Genomic DNA, 26,116 nt, shown 5'->3' on the forward strand with positions numbered 1-26,116 from the left:
CTCTCTTTCTCTGCAGTATGTACTGTGGAATACTAATGTGGCCGGTGAGGGAGCTTGTCAGGTTGTCTCAGCTGTCTGCATGCCGGTGTCAGAGCCCCACTCCTCCCACCACAGGTAGTCCACTCCCGCTGGAGCTCTCCTCCTCTTTTTATGTTGACAAATGAACAGATGTAGGTTTCTCCTCCAATATACTGTATCCCTCCCTGTGCACCTATTGTTTCCTCTGACCCTCCTTAGATCACAGCTGCATGTTACTCTGAGGATTTGGTAGCAGGTTGAACTGAATTAGTGTGAAAGGCTGTACTGTAACTGTGTGCCTTATAATGGGAGGATACACTTGACCTAGAAACTAGATGAGTGTGTGAAGAATGGCTTCACCATGTATCTTGATTCCATGTGGTCATAAATACGGTTTTGATAAACTGAGGACTTGAACTAAATACATGGGTAAAAGTAGCTAGACTTGCAGCCCTGCAAGGCTTGTTGCAGAGTGGATCGATAAATGCTATTCCTCTATTTTGTACCATCAGTGGGGCAAAGTATTTGAAGTTTGGCATTGTTACAAACTAGTTAATTCAGAAGTCTGATGTGGAGACAGTCAAGATGGCTATATGATTGCAGTTGGTCAAATGTGGGTTAAATACAACATATCCATTGAATGTGGTTGATGGGCATCATGTAGGTTTACTTTTTCAGGTACTTCCACATTATTGTGCACCAAGTCAGATGTATTGGAGTTATAAAAAAAAAAAAAAAAAAGAGAAACCTTTGTCCTGTTGGCACTAAATAAAGTGTTTGGATTTGCCCTACGGAGACCATAAATTTGTCATTAACCATATCATGCTGCTAGCATGGTGAAATAGATTTCTGCCTCTGCCAAGGAGATTAGGTTCCCGGTGCAGTGTGTTTGTTTATTTGTCAGCAGGATCAGAGAAAAACTACCAGCCCAAATTTCATGAAGGGTGTAGCATGGGTCAAGAAGGAACCCTTTAAATTTTGGAGCAGATGTATGAATTACTTTTGCTAAACATCTTAAAATCCAGTATGGCAGTAAAGCTCAATAGCGATAAAACATAGGCCATGCTAGAAAAAATATGACTCCATGTCACAATCCACATTCACAGGTATCAGTAATCCACAGCGATACACATGTTATGGCTCAAACTCTATATAGTAAGTAGTCGTTATGGAGTACTAGGGGACAGTGGTTTCATAGTTGAGAACCAGAACCAGTACAGCAGCTGAGATGCGAAGCAAGTGTATTTTGACATAATGTACGAGTTTTGTAAACATATGCAGACATATATTAGTTGTGGATGCAGATTTAAATATCATAGAAGAGTGGACTATTGGCCTTGACTCAGGTTTGCTCTCTCCATGTGTCCTTCTACAAGGGTCGGGCGAAGGGGTATGGGATGTGCAGAATGTTATCCTTATACTGCAGAGTTAAAATTTGAATGTCTGTTTTTCACTTTCAGAAATGCAGCTTATCAAATATCAAGTGCACACAAGTGTTAGATTCTCACCATCCAAGCAGTTACAAAATCTCCCATCCATGTCCCCACTGCAGCAATCTTCATAAAACTCTCATTCCTGATGCCCATGTATTCTGTCACCATGTGAGGCCTGCAAGGGAAGAAGACCAACAGTGAAAAGGACATCAAAAATATCGTATATGTTATGAAAGTAGTGAAGGAAAGCAGAAAGGAAGGAGGCAAAATGACTGACAAAAATAGCCAAGAGGGAAAAGGAGAAAATGGTCACTGTCGCTAAGTATCATGACGCAGAGTCAATCAATATCAATCTAATCCTGTGAAAACAATGAGTGGTGGCTCTACCTTCCTTAAAGCCCTCAGGATTGAAAACAATTTACGCCAGTGCAATGGAATTTCTGCAGCATTGCCACCTTTATTTGGTCCTGCAGTGTTTGGCAAATTATCCATTTGTTTAGCAAATTTGTCTGGTGTCTCGTTGACTACAAATCAGTTTGTGTGTCAAAATCAGTGTCATCCCGATGTGGTCCCTCCCATTAACTACCGGATTTGAGTGAGCTCAGTTAACACATGCAGCAGCACAGGAGCAAAACATAAGAGTAGGCCGCGACACACCATTAGAGAAACAATCTCGCATTGTATCTGATAAGAAATGACATGCTTTCTTTGGAGTCCTAGTTACGCTATTCATCTCTGTACAGTAGGAGAAGATGACAAGCTTTTGTTCGGCACCGCAACCCCCCCCCCCCCCCCACACACACACACACACACACACACCCACCCACACACACACACACCCACACCCACACACACACACACACCACATCACTCCATTTTCTCCAGGTAATAGCACAGGGAGGGAGGAAAAGTGGGTCAGTCGCCTCCTCTATGAGACTTGCCAGAGAGAGGAGGAGAACAGAGGGGAGCGAGGAGGCCTGTTTGATCTCCTGGCAGCCAGTGTCTTAGAAGCCGGATGGAGCAGGTGGGCGCCCATCACTTCCCCCTCCAGCCCCCTCTCACCTCCAACAGGTCACACTCATGAATATAATAGATGGCGATGGAGAGGGCTCTGGCTGTGCTTTCAAAGGGTCGTATTTGAAGTCAATGGTTCCATTTGTCTTTGTTTTCTCCGGTCATTTTCTGGCCACAAGTAAAAAACAATAACAATGTTTTCTGTTGCACAGAAGGAACGAGAAAATGTTGCCTGCAACGTTACTGGTGCATAGTTTATTTCCAGTACAGAGGTTTCCCCATGATTTTCATTTTCATCTTTCAGTGGATCGCACAAGTTCCACTTGGCGTGCTGTTCACTTTGTAAATGAGTCACTGTCACACAAGTCTAAACAAAGCAGTCGTTCAAGCTATTAGTTACCGCAGCCGATTGAATAGGTGTTCATTTCTAATTAATGCTAATTGCTAAAGTCTTTTCACATTGTGCGAGTCCGGATCTGAAAAGCATCAGCAAGTACAATCATGATTAATTGTGGCAGGTCAGTGACCCAAAATGTTTTCAACTACCTGCTTCCTGCAACAGTGCAGGAAATATTCTTCCCTGGGAGAAACAAGCATAACTCATATGTCATCAATGCAGCATGCATTTAAGGGATCTGACAGGATTTTATTGACGAAAATGTGCAGCACTGCAGGTGACGTATTGCCTCACTTAAACCCGCAAATAAAACGGCCTTGATTGGAATGGCGATTTATATGTGCATTAAGTCGGTAAGACAGTCGGTGGCTTGGCAAGGCTGCAGTTACCAAGGGGATCCCTTTGGGAGTCATTTACCCACCGCAAAATTCTAATCGATACTTCTGCAAATGCTGTCTGGCACCACACGCGAGGCTTTAAATCTAAAAAACAACCCTGCTGCCAACCCCTGCCCTTCTCACATATTTAATTGAGCAAATGTTACCCCTCCACCGAAAGAGAGTTTTTTTTTCCTCTTGCAGAGCACCTATGATGAGTTTGGGGACTCTTCGCACTGCATGATCAGAGGCAGAACTCTCTGACTTATTCATGCTGACTGAAAATTTAATGGCCTTTAGAGCCGGATGACCTAATGAGAGAATTCAGTGTAGTGGAACATCAGTACAGTAGCACCATGAATAATCAACCCTAAAATGGCTCCCGTGGCTTAATCGCAGAGCCAGTTGCGATGTCGGTGCCAGCACGGCTGGCTCGGCCAGCTTTGACCCTCTGTGGAATGTTATCAGGTTTCCCACACTTGTTCAGACATAATATTCAAGGGCATTTCAATGCCTTTCCAGCTTGTCTTGTTCTATCACATCCGAGAAATTACAATTTCTTGCTACAAAGGGTACGGAGTTATAGAATTATGAGTTTGGACGTTACCCCTGTTTGACTTTAGCCAGTAAAACATTTTAACTGTTGCATTAACATGGTCGTCTGCACCAACATTGTTTTTTCTTTGATGCTAAGCAGTCAGTGTGATGTTTTTGAAATTGTTCAGAAATAAACTTATAAAGTTTGAGTTTCTAAAGATCAATTTCTTGGTATGTTCAGCTCTCACTGCTAATGATCACATCACAATTCTGCCGTGTCTATTGACCTCAGTCAAACTTGTGCTTTTTTCAACATAAAATGGATAACCTGTGCACTTGTTTTTTTCCCCTCTGTGATTATGTTATGAATATTCAATATTGGTCTACATCATGTTATAATAGAGCTGGATTTATTTAAATATTACGGTTTACTGACTTTCAGTAGAAACAATGAGATGCTACATGATGGTTATAATCACAGCTTTTTAATAAAGTGTAGCAATAAATAAAAAGGCATTGTTACAATTTCTCTAAGCTGACACTTATATCTTAAATTCACTTTGATTGACCAACCCTTTGATATTCACTTTGCAGTACTGCAAAAAACAAAAAAACCCACAAATATTCACATTTAACAAGGTGGAACCAGCAAATGTTTTGCTATTTTGTATTAAAGGAAGCTTGAACAATTGATTGATTAATTATTTGACACGATATTAGTTTTGTATGATGTTTTATAGACATTTGTCGTGACATCATGATGTTAGTATCACACAAACATTAAATTCATAGTGTTTGGTCCAAGCCAGAGATAAATGTATTCTTGAGAAGAAAACTCCTTTAGATGTGTAACTACCATAGCCACATGAAACCGCACGTTTTTACCATGAAAGGAGACTCTTAGTGATGGAGGGTCCCTGTAAAGGTCCTATAAAGGTACAATTTTCCCATTTCATCAACAATCCACACAGCAGCATTGTGCCCAAACCCTTTTTGCAATGTCATACTCTACTATAAAGCAAACACGTTCTTCCTATAAAGAGTCCCCAATTTAAAGTGAACTTTTTGTTTTTACGTTATAATTATATTTTTATCAAAGTTCCAAGTAAAGGATTTCTAAGGCCCATGGGAGCTCTGATGATTGAGGTTATAAAACAGCATGCTGAGGGAGTTTTCACTACCCTGACTCATCAAATACCCTCATTTCTATTAAGTTTTTCACTGTCCACTTGGACGTATACCTTCATGCTGGATTTTATAAACTTGTTTTCTTTGTCAGACAGCCAGTGATTTAGTGACTGTCATAACCGGGTGACCTCTCCTGCCCTGTAAAGGCTGGACTCATTCAAAACATTAAATTGCGACCTTGGCTGGCTGCACATTGAAATGCATTGCCTGTCTCCTCTCTGTGCACTACAGTACCTAACGTTGTATTTACAGTATACAACGGTGAGCACCACTGCTTACCAGGGAGCATAAAGCTGTCAAAACAGACTCTCTTCACTATCACTATAACCTCTCCCAAGGCAACTTAATACTTCAATCTCAATTCGTCACTCAGCGCTGAATCACCTACGTATTGTATTAAACTGGCTAGAGATTGAGTCCTTTAGTCCTTATCATTCCCCTGGCTCAGGATTGGGAGTCGGTATCATTGGGCAATATCATGGACAGCACCGTATCGGGTCCTTCCATTAGGACAGAAAGGTCTGAAATGGGTCTCCATGTACCTTCCCTATAGTGTGCATGCACACTAACATTCCCAACAAGTCCTACAAATTAAAAGACAAAATATGTTTATTGAACAACACATAATGAGGCATAACATGTGACAATGCTACGACGCTTCTGTATAAGGTTCATGTTTTGTTGCCCCATCGATCAAATTTGTTGGTATGAAATAATGTCAGCCGACTTCCTGCTTTGCTACCAAAATTCATAATTACAGTTACTTGAGCGTTTTGAAGTATCCTGAGTATGTTTTGCTCCAGTAAGACAAGATAATCCATGAACACACCCACGTATCAAACGTGATGTTTCTATAAATATCTCAGTGGTAGTACAGCTCAGAAATGTGGTTTAAATCTTGCCAGAATCTGGAGAGTCTCTGTTTCCTGTTTCATAAAATGGTGAGGTCGTACGACACTCACAACCTGCGCTAGGAGGCTTAGAAGAGAGTTAGACGGCATTTCAACTGCGTCTCACCGTGCGTAATTGACCATTTACATACAGTGTGTAACTAACAAATGGACACCCAGGAAATCCATAAAGTCTCACACATCCCTTTGCAAACTGGTGACTTTTCATTCAGTCAGCATCAGAGAAGAATGGCTAAGAAGTTTATAGCTACTGAGGTTTTTGCAGCAGTTTTGGAAAGTAGCAAAGAGAATGGTGGAACTTCAGAGCCTCAGGTGTTTGAATTGTTGTGTGTGGGGGATCTGGAATAGGAAAAGAGAAAGGGAGTGAGAATTTTCTGTCAATGTACTTTGCAGTTAAACACATTCAGCATCTGTCCAGCAGCAGTGGACAGTTGAAAACAGTGATGATGCATTGTAAATATCTTTATTCGGTGTGATAGTAATTATTTGATTTGAAAAAAACAACAACTGTTGTAATGCTCATTATTCATTTCACACAACCCTTAAAACTTGATGTGAAGTATGAAGTCATTGTTCAGTCCCATTTTATTTCAGTCTCTAATATTTGGTGAAAATAGAGACAGAAAACTCTATTATCTACAAAAGTAGATAAAGATACTTCTTTATCTACTTTTCTTTCCATATGCTCCACTACTTTTGTAAACCAAAGACTTAGATAAAGTAATTTTAACTATTCAAACAATTTGTCCACATGAGTAAAAAGGGATATTTTCACTAGAGATTTGAACAGTTTCTCAAATCAAAATTTCAACTTTTCAGCATTTGGGTCAAATTACCTCTTTACACATTGCCCTAGGTCAAATGGGTACTTAATTACAGAGATAGCTGAGATTGTCCTGAAAATTCTGATATGAAAACCATGGGTATTATATTAAGGATATGTAAAAATCTGGAGATGTTCACTGGTGCATGTTAGACTCAAGTCCCGTTGATGACTACACACACAGCTAATGCAGCGGATAAATATTGCCGCTTGCATCATCCATTACTGGTAATAAGATGGAGAAGCTAAATCCAGCAAAGCTGCAGCAGAGTCGAAGAAGTCAGAGATCAAAGTGATTTCGACCTCAGCTGTTAAGTCAGTAGGTACAAAAGTTCAAGACACATGTGGAACAAAGGCAATGAGAAATGTGCATAATATTACAATCTTATAAAAATGGAAATGAGTAACCAGCTTTCACCAGAGTCCATGTAAACATCATATCTCATACGTAATACAATCAAAGAAGGGGGATGACTCACAGCCTGGATACTGAATGCTTGTAAAATATTAATTTAAAGGTACCCTGAATATTTTCATCTTTACACATGTGGACACACGCACACACACACGCACGCGCGCGCACGCACACGCACACACACACACACACACACACACACACACACACTTGAAAATGACCTAAAAATACACAACAATTAATGCAACAACAACATGCAAAGCTTTCAACCAATGAAACTAAAATTTACCTGAGCTATTAATTACTATTATTTAGCAGAAGGAGGAGACAACACTAAACGGCATGGTATAGTAATGCGGTATAACACACAAAAACAAACATGCATAGACAATGTCCTGCAGCAGTACCCCTCCTCATCTTTCCCATACACACACTTTCACACGTCTCTAATATAATATACCTGATATATATTCCCAGTTGTCACACACCGCTGCCAAGGTTAAAATGTTTATTGTTTACACCTATTTCTCAACATGTGACAGTGACATATGAGGAGGACGGCAGCCACCGCTGGCGCTCCTCCCTTCTGTCCCAGAAAACAGCAGGATAATAAGACCAGAGAAAATGACCGACCTCACTGCTTCATATACACACAGGCTGTTTCAGAGATATTCTGACAAGAGGACTATATGACTGTGGAGGGAAAAATGTGCTCCAACTAAACACTCATTAAATATGTACAACAATGAGTCCTGTTTTCAGATACCAACAAAATGGGTGAAAGACAGAAGGATAGACAGATTTGCTCAGATTTGGACAAAGGAAAAGATAAATTCATTTAAGAAATGTACTCTGATTTGTAACTGAAACAGGTTATAACAAAGTCTTAAAAGTGTTTCCAGCAATGTCCTAAATAAGGTGTTGTCCCAAATCTTATAAAATAAAAAAATAAAATAATTATTTCATTGATTTCATTGGTCATTTTCATAATACACCAATGAGACACATTTGTTTTCTCAGTTTATCAACTGCTCTGCAAATTCTCAAGCGATAAAAAAATACAATCAAAATCAGAAAAGTTATTTAATTATCAAAATCAAAATGCAGATTTTCTACTTTTAAAAATTAGTTTCAACTTTGATGTTATCATCCAACTTGGCTAATACACCAAAATTATGGCGAAAAGAAAACGAGTCAATCCAGCCAATTAAATAATTACAATACACAGTAATGGGGTTACTAACATCTTTTAATACTAGAATCCTATTATGCCATGAGAGCACAACACTGCAACTTAAGGAAATACCTGCAAATAGACAAAACACAAGCAAAATAAAATATATATATATATATCTTTACCAATTTAAAAACATGCACGGCAAAATTTCAAAATTCTGCAAAGTGAGAAAATAGACAGACTTGTTTTTTACACATTTCAGCATGAAGCACAGAGCAGCTCATAGAGCCCATTGTTAGAAAGACGCTGCAGTATCATAGGCATTTGTCCCATGTGTAATTGCATGCAACAGGAGGCATCTGCATACCACAACATGCTATTTATTTAGCCTTTTGTCCATGGTATTACCCCAGCTTAGTGCCAGACAAGCAAACAGACAGACGAGGGGGACTAGCATGCATGCAGCATAAAGGATCATGGTAAAAAAAAAAAAAAAAAAAGACAAATACACTGATACAGTGGGGTCTAATCCCACTCAGGATAACGCTGTAGTCAAATGTCACATCCAACACTCCCTGCTCCCCAATAAAGATATCCACGACTGCAAACCTCCCCCGAGCCCTCCTGAACTTCCACTGCACAGTTTACACCTCCCCCCACCATCCTGACACTCACCCATCTATTTCTATCATGGATAACAAACAGAAGAAGTATAGATGTCATTTTACAGCTTTAATGTCCCTGTCCCACTCCAGCTCCCAATTAGATCACCACAAGCTCCTTTGCTCCCTCCACCTTCGCACACTTTACCTCCCCCTTTCTCTAAATTAGTCATGATTAATGTGTGCGCCACGCATTGGGCCGTCTTAATTAAATAACACCATCTAATTAGGGCCTGATTTCGGCTGGTAATGGCGCCGTAAAATGGCGGAATGGGATTGTGTGGCGTGACAGAACATTCATGAAGCCCGTCAAACTCCCTGGGCGGTCACACTCCCCTGGTTTCACACAAACAGCCCCCTCCTAATCTGACAGTTACATTAAAATGCAAATAGCCCAGATGTGAGGGTTTGGTAACAAGTGTGGATTACAGCTCCCAGGGAGCCACCATGGACCGGGTTCCCCCCCCCCCCCCCCTGACATGACATAATCCAGGTAACAGGTTTGATAGCTGTTGACCGAGAAGTGGCTGTTTAAATATTGGCTAACACGCTGTTGGACATGTGTAAGATTACACAGTCTGGAAATCTCTTTGAGCTGAGTGATAATGGTGCTGATGAATCCATTTTATATGACTAATCATGAATAAATACTTGTCATCCAAAAATATATACAATCTCTTATCAGTGATTGTTTGCTGTCCTGATGGCACCGTTTATCTTCTTTCCTTGTGGATGTATCCCTGGTTTTAATTAAATCAAGCTCAAGACCGACTGAAAGGTCACAGAAAATTAAAGCATATTAATGAGCTCAGGGCACGCGCAGCATACAGCATCAGGTCAGGGAGACAGCAGGGGCACAGACACCAACACCCCCTCCTGCCTTGCCCCACACACACACACACACACACACACACACACACACACACACACACACACACACACACACACACACACACATTCTCTCTCCCACATACATATCCCTGCAATTTGAGCGAGGTGCGAGACGTGAACAATATGTGGTGTGTGTGTGTGTGTGTGTGTGTGTGTGTGTGTGTGTGTGTGTGTGTGTGTGTGTGTGTGTGTGTGTGTGTGTGTGTGTGTGTGTGTGTGTGTGTGTGGACGCCCCGTCTAGCCACCAGAAGAGCATCCCCCCGCAGTGCACCATCATGGCCAGATGTCAAAGCCGGCGAACCTGGGCCAAAATACCTTCCCTTTAAAAAACCTTTGGCAGTAATAATGCCTAACACCGGCTTGTTCATTCAGTGCAAATGAAAAGGGAAAACAGCATTCATTCCCACAGAGGGGCAGCTGCAGCCACAAAGGGATATTGTACTTTTCCTTTTGGCTGTGGCAAAAGGAGAAAACTACAACAGCCGTGCCGTTGGGTGTGAGGAAACCGGTGAAGGACTGGGTGGGGGGGTGAAAATAGGGTTTGGACATAGATCAAAAGACTTAAGTTTCACTGCATCATCAGGGCTTGAGCACACCGCACCCCCTCCTCTCCCCAGCCTCCATCACCTTTTCGCTCACTCAGCTGCCTCCATGCTATCGCAGCCCAGAGCCCCGAGGTTTTTCCGAGGGAGCGTCCTGGCAGAGTGTGAACATTGCTCTTACATGTCGGTCTTGAACAGAGATGTGAACACTAATGGTTTTTGGCAGGGCCCGGGTCCTCAGTGGACACACTGTTGGAGCAGAAAGAAAACAAGCGGGAAAAAGAGGGACAGGGGGGCGGGGCGGGTAGGGGTGCAGAACAGGACCAGGTGTCTTGGCAGGGCCGAGTTCACTCGCTTTACAACAGCACCATCTGTCTTTACAGCACTGAATAAACTGATGCTGTACGCGCATCCAGAGCAAACAATTCACCGATGGGTTTTCGTGTTGTGTCAGCTTGAGTAATTGTTTAATAGGCCGCTGCTTTTTTATATGTGGACAATTGATGCAGCTAATATATGCAGGGGATGTGTGACATGGACATCTTAGATGGAAATAAATGATGTGTTCTGTCTCTCAAAATGTCTGAGTTACTCATTATTTTTCTCTAAGAAGCATCCCACATGTCATCTAATGAAGGCAGTTAAAACATGTACTGACGAACAAAAGAGAGACAATTTTCTTGACATTTCAAGGCTGAAGCACGAGGCAGTGAGAAAAAGGGATTCTCTTTGTGACAGATGCACTCAGGGCAACTGCAAATGTAACTTTTCCCTGAGCAAGCAACATTCATCGTCTCAGCGGACCTGCCCCTCTGCTCAGCCGCTCGCTTCCTTTTTCTCGGCCAACTAGAGAGAGCGAACAAGATGGATGCCGGTGTCACCATGCCGGCCAGAGTGACAGATGGGCTGATTATACAAACTCATCCCTCTGGCCATAGAAAAACACAACACCTTTCCTGCTAGCTAACAGCCTTCATCTGCCTGCACCTTATGGATAGTTGAAGCTTGTTAATATGGAAAAACAGCATTGCATGGACAGATCCCATTACAGCCCTGGCCTCCCTCTTGACAGCTTGTACCTGAATAGACACCTGCCACACAGATTGTTTTCTTTTTTTTTTTACAGCCCAAACACACAAAGTGGTAAATCACCTCGCTGCGACCTCGTGTTTAGCTGGCTGGCTTCAAGGGCATGTTTTCCTTCCTCGAGATGGACACATTGCAAATGCGTAAACGGATTCCTGTCACTGGCTTGATGTGTGGGTGTCAGGCTCTGCTGTGCACCGTGGTTTCTCAGCAGGTAAGCTGGGGCAGCCGCAGCAACAACAACAAAAAACAAGGGCCAAGACTCAGAGACATGGCAAAAATCTTTTGGTTTTGAGTCAGAGAGGTGTCACAGAAATAAGTCAAGATCATGGGAGAATAAGTGCAGGTGCTGAAGGTGATCTTTCAGGATTAACCACCCTCCCCTTGCCTTCCCCTACCTGTGATTTAAAGTCTGGGTTGATTAATCAGACTGGTATCGAGTCTCCGTTCAAGCGAGACGTTTAGATCAATCACGCCAGCCAAAGGGGAGCACACTGTGGCTCTAACAAATGGGAAGCACAGAATGGGGGAATGGGGGGCACAGAGAGAGAGAGAGAGATTGAATGTCTTACTCCATGCTCCCAGCCATCAGCAGGAAAAGGTTGTAGATGTGTGAGAAGATGAAGAGGAAGAGGATGGTGCTGAAGAACATGGTCATCCAGGAGCCATGATCCTCGCGGAACATTTTCAGGCGCAGGTATCGACCTAAAGGGAGCATGACAAGGACACTGCTGTCAGTGGCGCTTCAAACAGCATGTCAACCTGCTAACATGTGTGGCCACCAAAATGAAGATGAAAGTAAATAAATTAGTCACAGAGATCAATAATGTCCTCCTCTGTCAGACACGTGCCCTTTCGACGCTGAAATTAAGATGAAAGACCACTTTGAGGTGGCACTTCCACGACCCTCAAGTAATTGTCTTTTGCTGACCAATTTAAACTGTCACCATTTCATCATCAACACAAAATATTCTGCACGGACACCATTTTATATCAGTCGAACACCGTCAGTGGTAGCGCGTTTGTGTTTCACGACGCAAGTTCTGCATGATTAGAGAAATTATTCAAACATTTGTGACCTGTGGTGTTTTTTTTTTATACAGTCCTGGCTTGGAATCAAATTATGGAGAAATATCTGTCTGGCAGAGCATGAGATTGATTCGGATACGCAGCCTTCTGCACAGAATACATAATCAAACAAGCTTGTCCTCTGGTGGCAGGGCTCAGCCGAACCCATGAAGAAAACAAGGTGTATCACACCGCTGTTGGCTTGTTGTTGTGCCTCGAAAAGTCTACATTCTGGCTGATCTTAATGACAGACAGACAAAATATTTATGCCTTTAAATCAAGAGTGGGATGAAAAAGCCTTTCGTAACTACAGTATAAATTACTGACAGACCTGGAAAATACTACGTGTGGCGCAATTAGACATGCATAATGTAATTGCACAACAGCTGTCACGTCCTTGATCCACCTCCCACATTGCTCATGTAACAGAAGCAATGTACTTTGTACATTTCGGGTGTCTGTTACCACCATCGAAAAGCAGACACGAGTCAAATGAGTGTTGAATAAAATAAATTCCACTTAAATGCAAGTAAGGAGACTCTTTGTCACATTTGACCTGTGAGACTCTTGACAAAAATATCCATAGGCTACTTAAGGAGGAAGAGTGTGTCATCTACTAATCACAGGGTTGTTGGTTTGAGTCCCAGTTAGCTCCCCTCCTGTCCACATCCCAGAGTGTCCTTGGCCAAAAGCCCCAGAGCCCTGTGTGGGAGCTCGCTGCCATCAGTGTGTGAGTGACCAAGTGAACGAGATACAAATTGTAAAGCACTCTGGATAAAAGCTCTAAACAAATGCAAGCCATTTTCGTTTTTGGTGGCCGACCCCATTACAGCTGGTCCCAGCACAACAGCTACTCAGAACATCAAGAGGAATATGAGGGGACACATCTCAATGCCATTGTAATAGTAGACAACAAACATCAGTCAATAAATAATTCCTACTGAAAAATGTCCACTGTAACACATATGTAACATGAGTGTATTTAGAATCCAGGTCCAAGTCAAGATAACCCTGATGGCATCACTATCACATCATCTGTGATTCCCAGCTCACATTCCCAGCTCCCTCCAAAGCCACAGACGATATGATACAACCAGGCTGACAGAAGTAGCCATGATGAGAAAATTGAACCATGTGAAAAACTGGTGGAGTGCCACTTTAAATTACACAGCAATAGAGAGAACACTTCAGAGTATGTGACGGTCAGTTTATAATTTTGAGTCCTTGTGGTGAACATCAACCCTCAACGGCTTCAGGGTTACTCAACTGAGTGTTAATTAACAAGTCACTCTGAGTAAGCTTGGCTTCACAACTCAGCTACACAACTATTTCCAGTACTTATTACATATTGCTCACACACACACACACACACACACACACACACACACACACACACACACTCTCTCTCTCTCTCTCTCTCTCTCGCTGCCTCATCTCTGTGAGCTGTGATCCTCTGCCAGAGGCGGCCATCTTCCCAGGAACAACTCTTTGTTTTTCTCTCCTCCAGCTCAGTCAGCGTCCCTTTGAGTTACAGCTCCTCGGAGAGCTTATTGTGTTTGTGTCCACACACACATACACACACTCAAACACAGCCAGAGAGACAGCAAAGCAGAATGCTCCATTTATTTTCCCATTACAGCCTGGCTGGTTTACTCTCCAATAGTTTTACATGCTGCTCAATCTCTGCTTGCTCACTCTTAGCTTTTTCTGCTGTGCACATAAAAAAAAAAAAAGAAAACAAAGATGTTGAGAGTCCTGAGGAGAGGAAGATTTTTGTTGAATTAATAATGAATAATGAATGAAACCCCTGCTGAGAGTTCAGATATACAAATAAACCCCTAATTATATTAAACAATTATATCAAAATGTGATTATTTACTTATTTCGAGCTATAGAAGAGAAAACAAACTTGAATATTCCTTTGATGGCAATATTCAAACTTTTGGGGGGTTGAAGCAAAAGCAAGGAGGCCTGGTGTGAGGCCACACCATACGTCTAGTTCTGTGGTATTTCAGGGCTCATCACAGTTGCATAATTGAATTGACTTGCATGGGTGAACTTAATTGCCTCCAGTGCCAATGAGCCCTGGCTTAGATGTAGATGCACAGTGTGTATCGGCAGATCTGACTTTTAAAGCAGCACGCCATGCCGTCGAACACGACCGCCCTCTCACAGTCTATATGGGCCGGATTTAACTAGAGGGTGATTTAAGAATACTCCGCCAAGCCGTTTGAGTCACCGCGCCTCCCTACAGTGGAGGACCCCGATAAGGAGTGATTCATGAGCACTGTCTACTGCCAGGCTCGGCCCAGCAGGGGACAACAACAACAACAGCACACATGGACAAAGCAGGAGACCGCACACACACACACACTGACACACACAAATACAGGCATAAATACGAGAGGGAGACACTTGTTATCTCTTTCCTACTCTCACAGCAAGCACAGCAACAAGCTGGTGAATTACACAGGAGTGCAATTACATTTTGAACACTAATTAAGAGTATTTACAGTATCATTCCTCTAAAGACATTTATACAGCTCTGTTTGGGATGAGATCATCTCCACATTTGCTCAACTCGTTTCTACATGAAAGACGTAGTTGTGTCTCCATCTACTGGTGACACACAGACACTACACAGATGTGTAGCACTAGGAAACACCCTCTACACACATTAACACATCTTTTAGGCACAACGTTGTTTTTTTTTTTACAAACAGGCCACATCTTGTGCTACCAAGGTACCTCGAACTATGTCTTTGTTTAGTTTGTACAAACTAAGCTTGAATACCATGTGACTGTGAATTCAGTGCAAGTAGTCACAGTTAGTTGCATCTGTAGAAAGACAGTCCAGGCGTTTCTTCTATTTTGTCCTCACAATTCATATCAATGAGGTTTTTGCTACAAAACACATATGTCTCACCTTAATGCAATGCAGTTCAAAAAATGTTGTCCTATAAAAAATATTTTGAAGTAAAATCAATATCTTTCTGAACCAGAAACAAAAAATGTGCATTAAAGGTCATATGTTGCAGGACTGTTGTATTATACTGTATTGGTTACAGCTAGGTGTTTCTACTGTAATAAAGTAACTACTGAGAGTTCAAATTTACAGTCATTTTTTATTGCATCAATATTTCTAATAATTCTAATTCAGTCCAGATTGTCTGAGGCAGTCAAGGCATTCAAATTGCTGACTTTATGGTTACTTGTCTGCTCTTCTGTCTGCTAATTCCAGGAAGTGCTCAGGTTATAAAATCAGAAGATTTATAGCAGTAATCCACTTACAGATGAAACACAACCAGTAAAAACTAGAAGAAAACGTCAGTCATACACGTGCACTGGCAGAAGTGGACAAGCAATTATCCAAGATGTTTAAACAGTAGTTTAATCCACCGTTTACTGTATTGCACACATCACACACGGAGCAGTCTCACAGGTAAAGCAGTGCTCACGGCTCCAGGCAGATGAGAAGCACACAGCTGGTGGAGCAGGAGTGAAGGCAGCCTGAGATGTGATCACAGTCTCCATTCATCATGATACTGCTCTTCAACAGCAACAAGTCTGACACCACTAAAGGAGATAAGCAAATCTGAATCTGAAATACTTTTTATCAGTAAGCATGATTTAATATTAATGAGTAACAATATTTTACATAAGGTTTATCAGACTTTCAGATTAAGCTAAAATGCAAATTCACCTTTATTTTATTTAATTTATTCTAATTTCCTATTATGAATGTAGTATAGCAGCACTTAACATCTCCACAATATATTGTGCTTTTATGAATTTATCACTTAGTGAAGCTGTGTGGTGAATATTCCAGTGGGATTTACACATTTGAAACACAAAAATGACCATAACACAACCATAAAACTTTGCCTTTCATCCCTCTCAGTGGGCACTAAAAGTTAGACACAGGAGACATTGTTAAGACCTGCTCACCTGAAGAAAATGAATGTGTTATCTCTGATTAGGTGGGCTGACATAGTTGTTCCGGTTGCATTGTTCACAGCAGACAGTCAAGCATTCACTTCCTAGATTTGCTGGTGAAGCTCAGAGACTATGGAGACAACTACTGTAAATATAGAGCGCCCTGGTAGAGAGAGTGGGCAGACACAGCTTACTCTCTGAGAGCAGGACTTAATGGTAGAGTCAATAAAACAGACCTAAATTAATCTGGGAGTCATTAAAATCTTAAAAAATATAAAGATGCTGCATTTCATATTACCATAAGGTATACAGTAAATTGCCTAAATTCCAGAAAGTAGATGATATAAAGTGTAATGATTTACAAATACTACATGGTGTTTGACATGACATTTTATTTTAATCTTGCCCGAAATATATGCAAGACCATCATTTATGTGTATAAAGTCATAAAAACATCAGCCTTTATATGATAGGAGAACTGGGTCATAAACAAGAATGTTTTTATGCTTGTTTTAATCTGGTGCTCACTAGACGGGATGATGCATTAAGTGCCTGAAGGTTCACTTAAAAAAAACTATTCATGACTCAGATTGGTGTCATTTTCCATACATGACCCACAGCATTTATTTCCAGATCCTAGATGTTGTATGCTTTAAATTATGCTCAGGCAAAAATAAAAGAAACATAAAGAACACACTGTTCGACTTGGGATTTAAAGTGGCACTCTGCCTAACAACACTATTTTGGGAAATTTGAGTCTTAAATTTTAGCTTATTTTAATTCTTGCTGTAATTTACATGCTAACGATTGATCACTCATGTTAGTCCAGTTTATGTACAGTCGGAGCCAGGAATAATTAGTTTAGCCTGACATTAGGATACAAGACATAAGGTAAACAAACCAACAACTGTCTTGGCAACAGCATGATTTCACAAAGCCACTACTCCCGTAAACCACGAGTCGTCATTGAACTTTTTTGTACACACAAATGAAATAAGACAAAAACCAAACAACTGTTAAGTGCTTGTAGACTTTGTTTGCTTAAGACAGAGTTAGGCTAATCTTTAAGATTAGCTAAACTCCTTGGCAGCAGGCCCCAGATTCATATAGAGCGAACATTTTTGAGAGTGGTATCTATCCTCTCATCAAATTCTTGGCGGGAGAGCAAATTTTTCCCAAAATGTCCGACTATTCCTTCACAGAAAGCTTGCATTAAAAACTGGCAGTTAGTTTGAAACACATCAAGCTGTATTTTGCAAAGTGTAGGATTCAGAGTTTGACTCATACTAGTGACAAATATCTGTTTATTTTGACCATTTTAATTATAACCAAGCTCTTAGAAGTCCCCTGAATAGCTACCTGTCTCTCATAATATATGAAGGCCGATCAAAGAGTTCAGAGATGGTTCCTGTTACGTGTAAATGTTAAGTAGCACCGTGACGTGCACAGAGCAGCAGGAAGCTATACCCTTTTAGAGCTACTATTCCAAGTTTCATCGCTTGATCATCATCACCACCCGAGTTACACACATTTCTGTGGTTGCACATCAAAGTTTGTGTCAAATGTTTGGGGACCAGAAAGACGTTCCAGTGAACAGGGAGGTTGGGGAGTGATGATTGTGTTTTTGCAGGCAAGAAATTTGCCCATTTTTAATGTGCTATGAATACCAAAAAAAGTGCCATCGGCCACTTTTTAGGTTGAGGTTTTTTTTTTTGCTTCAGACGCCGCAGAACATCGCAGCAGAACTCTGCATTGACAGTCTGAGACAAATTCAAGGTGAACAACCACACAAATGTCTAAGAAAACCCACCTGGTTGCACTCCTTACCTGATGCGCCTTTTCCGGTTTTCAAAACGATCACCATTATCAGAACAGTAGGCTTCCTGCTAACATTCAGTCTCATGGTAGCTTTTTACATCGTGACAGCTCACATTTTGAAGCGTCTCCCAAGAGGGAGAAGGAACAGAGGAGCACAGCAAGTGGGAGGGAAGTCGCTGCGGCTCGTCATAGCTGCCATACTCGTCTTTGTGGTTTCCTTTGTGCCCTATCACGTCATGGTCATCACCCTGGGGTTCATGAGGATCGATAACCCAGTGACACCCTCTAACACCAATGTCCTCTACGCCACCTATGAGTTCTTTGAAGACGTGTAGTTTAAGCAGCAGTCTGGACCCGATGCTGTATATTGTAGCTGGTGAGCAGTTCCAGAAGAAGCTGCTGGCCTTGAAAAGAGGCCGATAGAGGAGGTTGTGCTGCAGAGCCAGCAGGAGGGCTGGGGCGATTGGTGATTTATCTGGCTAGTTACCTGAAGTCGCAGAGGCTGTAATACTGTTACATGCGTGCCCGTGGCAGATGTTAAATATGTGGTGATCTTAGCCTAAAGTCTGCTGGTAAATTGTACCATTTTGGAACAGAAATCAATGAAGATATAAGAAAATGCTGTGATCAATAAAAAAAAACAAAGGTAAAATTACAACATGCATGACATGTTTTGCATTTTATTAAATCTTCAATATATATTACACTTTCAGTCATAAAACTTTTTCTTACCAAACAGGAATGCAAATTATCAGTGGTCGTATATCCTTACCTGTGCTTTACAGCTGTACTTAGTAAAGTCAGCACACATTCCAATACTGATTGATATTGACAAAAAAAAAAACATTTAGTCGTAGGTAGGGCTTCAAATTACTGCAGGTTACTTTTTCCAATTTTGACTATATAATCTCAGAACATGTTATCACTCTTTATTTTGAGAGCCCAAATTGAAGTACTGAAATGGCAAGTTCTGACCATCCAGCAATCCAAAACCCTGAAAGAATCAGATCCTCACTATAGGATAAGGTCAGCTCCAAAAATGTTGCAAGATGCACTGATTTGTTTGATCACAGACAGACAGGTTATTGAGGGAAAAAATTAATACATGGTTTCTGAAATTCAATGAATGAGGGTGCTTCTATTCAGGATACAGGGTCTCACTGAGTGCTTTAATCACTATGAAAATGAAGTGTATCACACGTTTTAGCCTTCACAGGGTTACAGTGACGGGAAGTGTCTATCAAAAGTAGTGTCGACGAGGTTCTGGCTGCTCTTTAATGTCATGTTAACCTTCAAATTTTCACCCATCCGTATATTGTGTGAAGTTTAGGTCTGATTTCAGATTATCTGTGCCTCCCCTGAATCATAACAGAAAAGCACGGGTGAAAGAAAACCCATCCCATTAGGTATTTCCATTAATGGTGGAGTAATTCATGTCATTAGAGTCCAAGGTCAGCCAATTTTATCAGCCAATATTTACTAATCACATTTATCGGTATGGGCTTATATATGTTAGGCTGACATGGAAATGTTTTTATAACGAAACATAAATGTAGAAAATGATGCTCGGAGTAATTTAGAAATTGTTCCATTGGTATTTATACAAAAACTGAAACGCAGCTCGTGTGTGGTCACACATTAAGTCATATCATCATATCTGTATTGAAACCTGAACCACACAGTCTTTCGATCACAATCACTGCTCTGTATTCAGGTCTCATACATCATGTGCAAACGAATGCACTTTCATCTGTTTGAGGTTTCTGTAAGCAGTTCTACTGTGCCCCGTTTTGATCTCAAGTATCAGAACAACAATCCTGCCCTCCTTAGGGATCCTAATGAGCATTATCCCTAAAAGAAACCTCAAAGTGCAGAGACCCTGAGCTTCATCTCTGTCTGGATCTCAGTACGTAAACACGAGCATCCCCATTCATCACATCACACATTTGCTGGGCATTACTGGGGGCCGGGGCGGGGTGGGAGGGGGGGGGTTTGGTTGGAAATAGCCGTGACCATGGCTACTAGTATCCCCAGAGCTGAGCTCCTCTGTAACTCAGTGTCTGGATAATAAATCAGAGGTGGGAAGTGACAACAGAACTCCCTCCGCAGGGGAAACTGAAGCAAGAAGAGCCGAGACACAGACAGCTGGCCACTGTACCACCGTACCTGTTCCAGTAAACAGCCTGCATGGTAAATCATTTCATTTTGCTATTTATGGCTTGGCTCCAGACCAACAGGGTCATACATTTCAGGTAAATAAGCAATTTCCTTTTGGATTGTTTACTTTGTTTGCCAGCTGTCATCATTATTGCTTTGTGTCTTTGTACCCCTGTCTGCTGTGCAAACACTTGTATCCTTGGTTGTGAGCACAGTAATAACATCTCTGTGACCTTGATAAAATTATCTTCAGGCAAATACAACATTTCAATACCTTTTTGAGGTTCTTGTCTTTACACAAAACAAGAGCCAAACTGCACTTCAACAGACATTAGTTGAAACTTTGACCACCTGGTGGCATGGCAATAAGCTGTAAACACCACATTTAAATATTATCACCTCATAAAATTGATATGGTTAGCATGCTGGCCAACATTTGCCTATTTTGTCATCACACAGAGATTGAGCAGCAAATCTGGAGTCTTGTTTTTCTCCTTTCAGCTCAATTTTAGTCTCGACCACATCCTGAGGAAATAATCTGTGTTGTGTCGATAATTTAATGTCTTCTGTTACCGCACAATGCCTAGTGTTGGAAATAAAGTTTGTATGAGATGCGGGACTGTAACAAAACAGTCGAGTTCAAGGCAGTAGAATCAAAACAATGAGCTGAAAAACACTAAAATACTCGCAGGAGACTGCAAATGATCATTCTCTACATCTCGGAGTACACTTCAGTTTCCTGGAGCCCACAGTGACACTTTTAAAGTGGTCACTATATTCACAATGAACACAATCAAGCAGAATGTACCGACACTGATAGAAAACAAAGAAACTGATAACTTTTTCTGGACCAGTGTCTTCAACCATTATTAATTATCGTTGAATAATTCACTGATAATAAATGAAAAGACTAATTGTTTCAGCACTTGCATGAACAGATGCAAAGATATTAATTCACTCTGGACTTCAACACGCCTCTCGGAGACAGGCAATGTAATATTCAATAGCTACACACACACACACACACACACACACACAAATAAAACACACAGAGCCTCCTGTCCTACCACCCACACATTCACTCCCTCACATACTCACTCTACTTTGACCCGCAGCCACACAGTGCTGTACATAAGCCATCTCAGCCTTTGCTTGCCACAGTAATAACATATGACAGAACCCAGATGGCATCCTGCGGGCTACAATCATCAAGAGCAGGGAAAGAGGGAAGAGAGGCACTACCGCAACAGAGAAACCGTCACGCGCACACGCACGCACGCACACAGCATGGCAGAACATTCAATTGTCTTAACAGGTCTGTGATCAGTGGAAGCAGGTTTTATTATTACTGTCACCTTTTCTTGTGCTGTATATTGAGCCTCAGATGACTCATCCAAGTGGAGAAGAGCGGTCTGAGTCTGACTGAATATAAGTGACTGTAACAGCATGCAAAGCAGACTCTAATCAAGTTAGGACAGCGCTCCGTACGACTCAGAATTATCCTTTAATTTACCTTTTAGAATTCCCAAAGTCTTGGAAACAGATGAATATATTATGGGTAGCATGAGAGAGAAATGAGAAGCAGTTTCACTTTTCCCATTGTGGAGATGGACAGTGAGATAGTCATTTGCTGCAAAGGCAGGTCCATGATATAAAGCTTTAATGTTGTGGTGCCGCAGTACTCGCACTGCATCCATCCATTATCTATACCCGCTTTATCCTGAACAGGGTCACGGGGAGGGGGGGGGGGGGCTATCCCAGCTCACTTAGGGTGAAGGCAGGGTACACCCTGGATAGATCGCCAGTCCATCACAGGGCCAACACTTAGAGACAGACGGAAACAAAGACCATTCACGCTCTCATTCACACCTAAGGGCAATTTGTAGAACCACCAATTAACCTGAGGTGCATGTTTTTGGATGGTGGGAGGAAGCCGGAGTACCCGGAGAGAACCCACGCAGGCACAGGGAGACCATGGAAACTCCGCACAGAAAGGCCCAGGCCCGGATTCGAACCCGGAACCTTTTTGCTGTGAGGCGACAATGCTAACCACTGCCGCCCTGCATTACTGCATTTGTGGATCAATTCAGAGGTCACCTTTATGACCCCACTCAGCTATCGTTGACTGTAAAGCAAAAACGATAACAGAAATAAACAATTCTACCAAAATAAGAGTCAAAACTTAAACATTGAATGTTTTTTAATTCCAACACTACTTTCCTTTTAAAGGAATTATTGGACATATTTTAAAAATTTTCTTACATTTTTTTTTTTTTTTTAAAGAGCCAGGCTAACACTTTTCTGTGACTATACTATACAAGCATCAGCTTTCAGTATCAGTATACTGCATCATCAGACAAACTTTTAACAACCACGTGCGAAAATGGTACCGATCTTTTCATCAGACATATTAGCAAGAAAGCAAAGAACGCACATGAACGTCAAACTATTCCATTAAAGTGCTTCATTAGTTAAATATAGTTTTGAATATGATTGATATCAATCTTCCATCTCTGCATCATTTGTCCTGTAGCGCTCGTATTTTGTTAGGGCCTCATGGATGTTGACAGCTGAGGTTTATCCATCCTTCGCTGTCACTTCGCCTCCACTATGGAAGAAATTGACATCTGCCAACTTAAATCTATGACTCTGTCTAAATTTATCTCAAAATCCATCTGTATTTTTTGGTCTCCAAGTGACCTTTCTGTATGTCTGTATGTGTGTGTATATGTGAGGGTTTTTTTGAGAGAAAAGGCTGGTTTTCTCACCAGTGAATTATTGACTGACTCATAGCCTCACTTTTAGGTTTAAAAGAACATTATTATATTATTCCCATTGGTACTATTTAAAAGTGTTTACACAGGGCGCCCATTAAAAGTGACAGAGTAACATACTGCGGGTTTCTCTTCTGATTATTGGTTAGTGCTCCTTTGTAAGTGGAAATACCTGCAAACTACTGCGCATTCCTTGGCCATGATTGAGCCAAAGGAGTCGCAGCCTTAAAATTTTGAAAGGTGGCTTCAAGTGATCCATGGCCGGATGCATACAAACTGCACTCGAGCTGAAATAGACAGCTCACATACCCAGTGTGACCTAAGACTTAAAACAAATGCATAATGACAGCCTTTCTTCCTCTGAATGACCAGAAGTCATTGGCTTCCACCCACTCGATTAGAGAGCACACATAGCCTTAAGTGGCTGACTGGAACAGCATAGGTTGTTCCTTGAACCTCAACTGTAGTCTTAAATCACATAATCCGTCACGATTTATTCATCATCCAGAGCTTATTCTATTTTTCTCCAACAGAGGCACAGAGAAAACAAACACAGAGCACCTCTGCCCACTCTATACAGCAACACGCCTGAAAAACATAAAGATACTGATATGCAGCAACTGGATTAATAATTATGTGGGTTTCTGAGAGGGCAAATCGCATATTGCGGCAAATTCAGAAAGAAAAACACACTGGAGGGAGGAGGAGTTGTAATTCACAGCGAATGATTTTCTAGGCCATCATAAATGATGGATGATGCAAGGGCATGTGTCACCTTTCAAAATGTCCAGCTTTGTGACAAATTGATGGAAAGTTAAGCACAATGCTGCAAACAGCAATGGATTCCAGCTATGAAATACATTTGTAAAAACTTTTTTTCTAAATGTGACTGCACAAAACACTGAACAGCCACAGACTGTGACTCCAACGTGCTTTTCTTCAGATACTCAAACCTTTGCATGGACTGTGTTCCCACCACCTGCCCACGTATCAGAGATAGTAGATAGAGATGTGCAGGGCTTTAGTGGAGAGATCAGGATGTGCAGTAGGTGGGCCATGTGGGCCTGTGACAGATCTATAATAGATGATAGATTTTACAGTGGGCCTGGTTCTACAGTGCAGCTCTTCTGCCCTACCTGTGTTTATGATTACATAACTGCTCTGCTGAAATGTTGTGCAGGACATCTCTCGCCTCTCCAGCGCTCAACATCAGCTTCTCGTACATTCGCTTCATCTATTCTCTCTTACACTCGACTGTCATTGTATACACACAGAGAGAGAGAGAGAGAGAGAGAGAGAGAGAGAAAATCTCTCCACACTCACACTTACAAACACACACGCCTCCACACAGAAACGCAAACCATCTGTTCGGAGGCTTGTTGAAGTGCATTAGTTTTACCTGGCTGCAGGATGAGCGGCACTCTTTCTGCCCTCTATACCCGCAGGCTAATGCAATTGTGTCGACCCTGCTCCAGATGCACTGGGCTTTAGTGTAAAACCTGACTGCAGCACGTGATGAAAAGTCACCACAATTACAAAATAAAGATTTCCTCTCTAAACTCTACTGGTAACTTGTCATGCAGATAGTTGGTTTTCTTTCATTTCGACTTATTAGTCTTTGAGATTTCAGTGTGCTGGTGAAAATTCAGACGTCACTATAAAAAGTTTTATTGAAACTAGGGGTGGGCGATATGGTCCTTCAATAATATGACAACTTTCTCTGATAAATCTATGTTTGACAATGTGACAAAATACTGAACTACTATTTTATCAATCATTTTAAGGAGATATGACTGCGACAAAAAACGTCTTTCGTGTTTTAGCGTAAATAAAATGTCCATCTTCAGATATTCAGTAAGAACTAACATATTATTGTGGTTCATCTGATCTTTTGTAACCGAATGAATTTCATACTGCTGAAGACACTTTCAGTTGCACTTGTTGTTGCTATGAATATGTTGTGCAAGTATTGTATGTCATATCATTAGTCTGCATAACAGTAGAGTATGTTGTGTGAACAAGTCAGATGTAAAGTCAGGTGTAAATAACAACACGAAATAACAATGGATTCCATGTAGGTGTATCAGAGTCCTGCTGTTGTATATTGAACTGAGCTACCCTATGTAGCTTACTGGGACAGTTGAATAGAACAAAGCCTTTATCAATGATAAGTTTTCAAACCTCTACTTCTCTTGCCAAACAAAGCCTAACAGGCCACTTCTCACTTCAAACATTTTAACTTGGGGTAGCAGGAAAAACTATGACTCTGTTCCAGTCCAAAGTCTGTTCCAGTCCAAAGTCCCTGTGAGGCATGCCACCGTAATGTAATGTAGCCATGATTAAAGAAGAACTCTACTGACGTTGCACATCAAAGTCTGTTTACAGAAATATGGGGACAGGTACTGAATCTGTGAGGGACGCTGTATGAAGTCTTTTTGTGGCCAGACCGAGCTGGAAAAACACCTCCAGGGACTCAACCTGGCTGTGGCCCCCTCCCGCAACTAATGAGGACAGAAGTTCTTAAAGTCAGCAGTGGGTGTGGTTGAAGACGAAAGGGTTTGAAGATGAAAAAAAAAAAACATCTTGAATTGCCTTAAACACAGTGGGATTGTCAAAGGAGCCAAGCAAACTTCAATCAGACAATGACATGTGTCCCAACCAAAATGTCCAGTCAGACAATAAACCTGTATGCACAAAAAAAACTGAAATCATGAAGTGTTTTCCTAAAGTTTGTGGAAGCCTTTTGAGCACCTATTTGGTGGTGGTTTAGGGGGACTTCCCCTAAGCAAATAAAAAAAATGTAAATAAAAAATATGCAATTTCACATCATTTTGACCATTATTATTATGTGTTGTTCTACGGATAGAAAAACAAACAAAGAGAAAAGTCACA

At 41.4% G+C, this 26,116-nt stretch overlaps 1 protein-coding gene across 2 annotated transcripts in view; it reads right to left on the reverse strand.

The window, feature by feature from the left end:
- Positions 1 to 26,116, reverse strand: part of tmem117 (transmembrane protein 117) — a 41,339-nt gene that overhangs the window by 11,904 nt on the left and 3,319 nt on the right. The window contains exons 3-4 of one of the 2 annotated variants that reach the window (XM_069163140.1): positions 12,044 to 12,176; positions 1,527 to 1,626 (exon numbers count right to left, since the gene is read on the reverse strand). In XM_069163140.1, coding sequence (XP_069019241.1) covers positions 1,527 to 1,626; positions 12,044 to 12,176 — 233 coding nt within the window. The remainder of the gene's footprint in view (positions 1 to 1,526; positions 1,627 to 12,043; positions 12,177 to 26,116) is intronic. The other variant, XM_069163141.1, reaches the window with a different exon arrangement.

The sequence above is a fragment of the Embiotoca jacksoni genome, unplaced genomic scaffold (genome assembly GCF_022577435.1).
Source record: "Embiotoca jacksoni isolate LCO1_2020_lvr unplaced genomic scaffold, fEmbJac1.0.p SCAF_3, whole genome shotgun sequence".
In the NCBI taxonomy this organism is placed as follows: Eukaryota; Metazoa; Chordata; class Actinopteri; family Embiotocidae; genus Embiotoca; species Embiotoca jacksoni.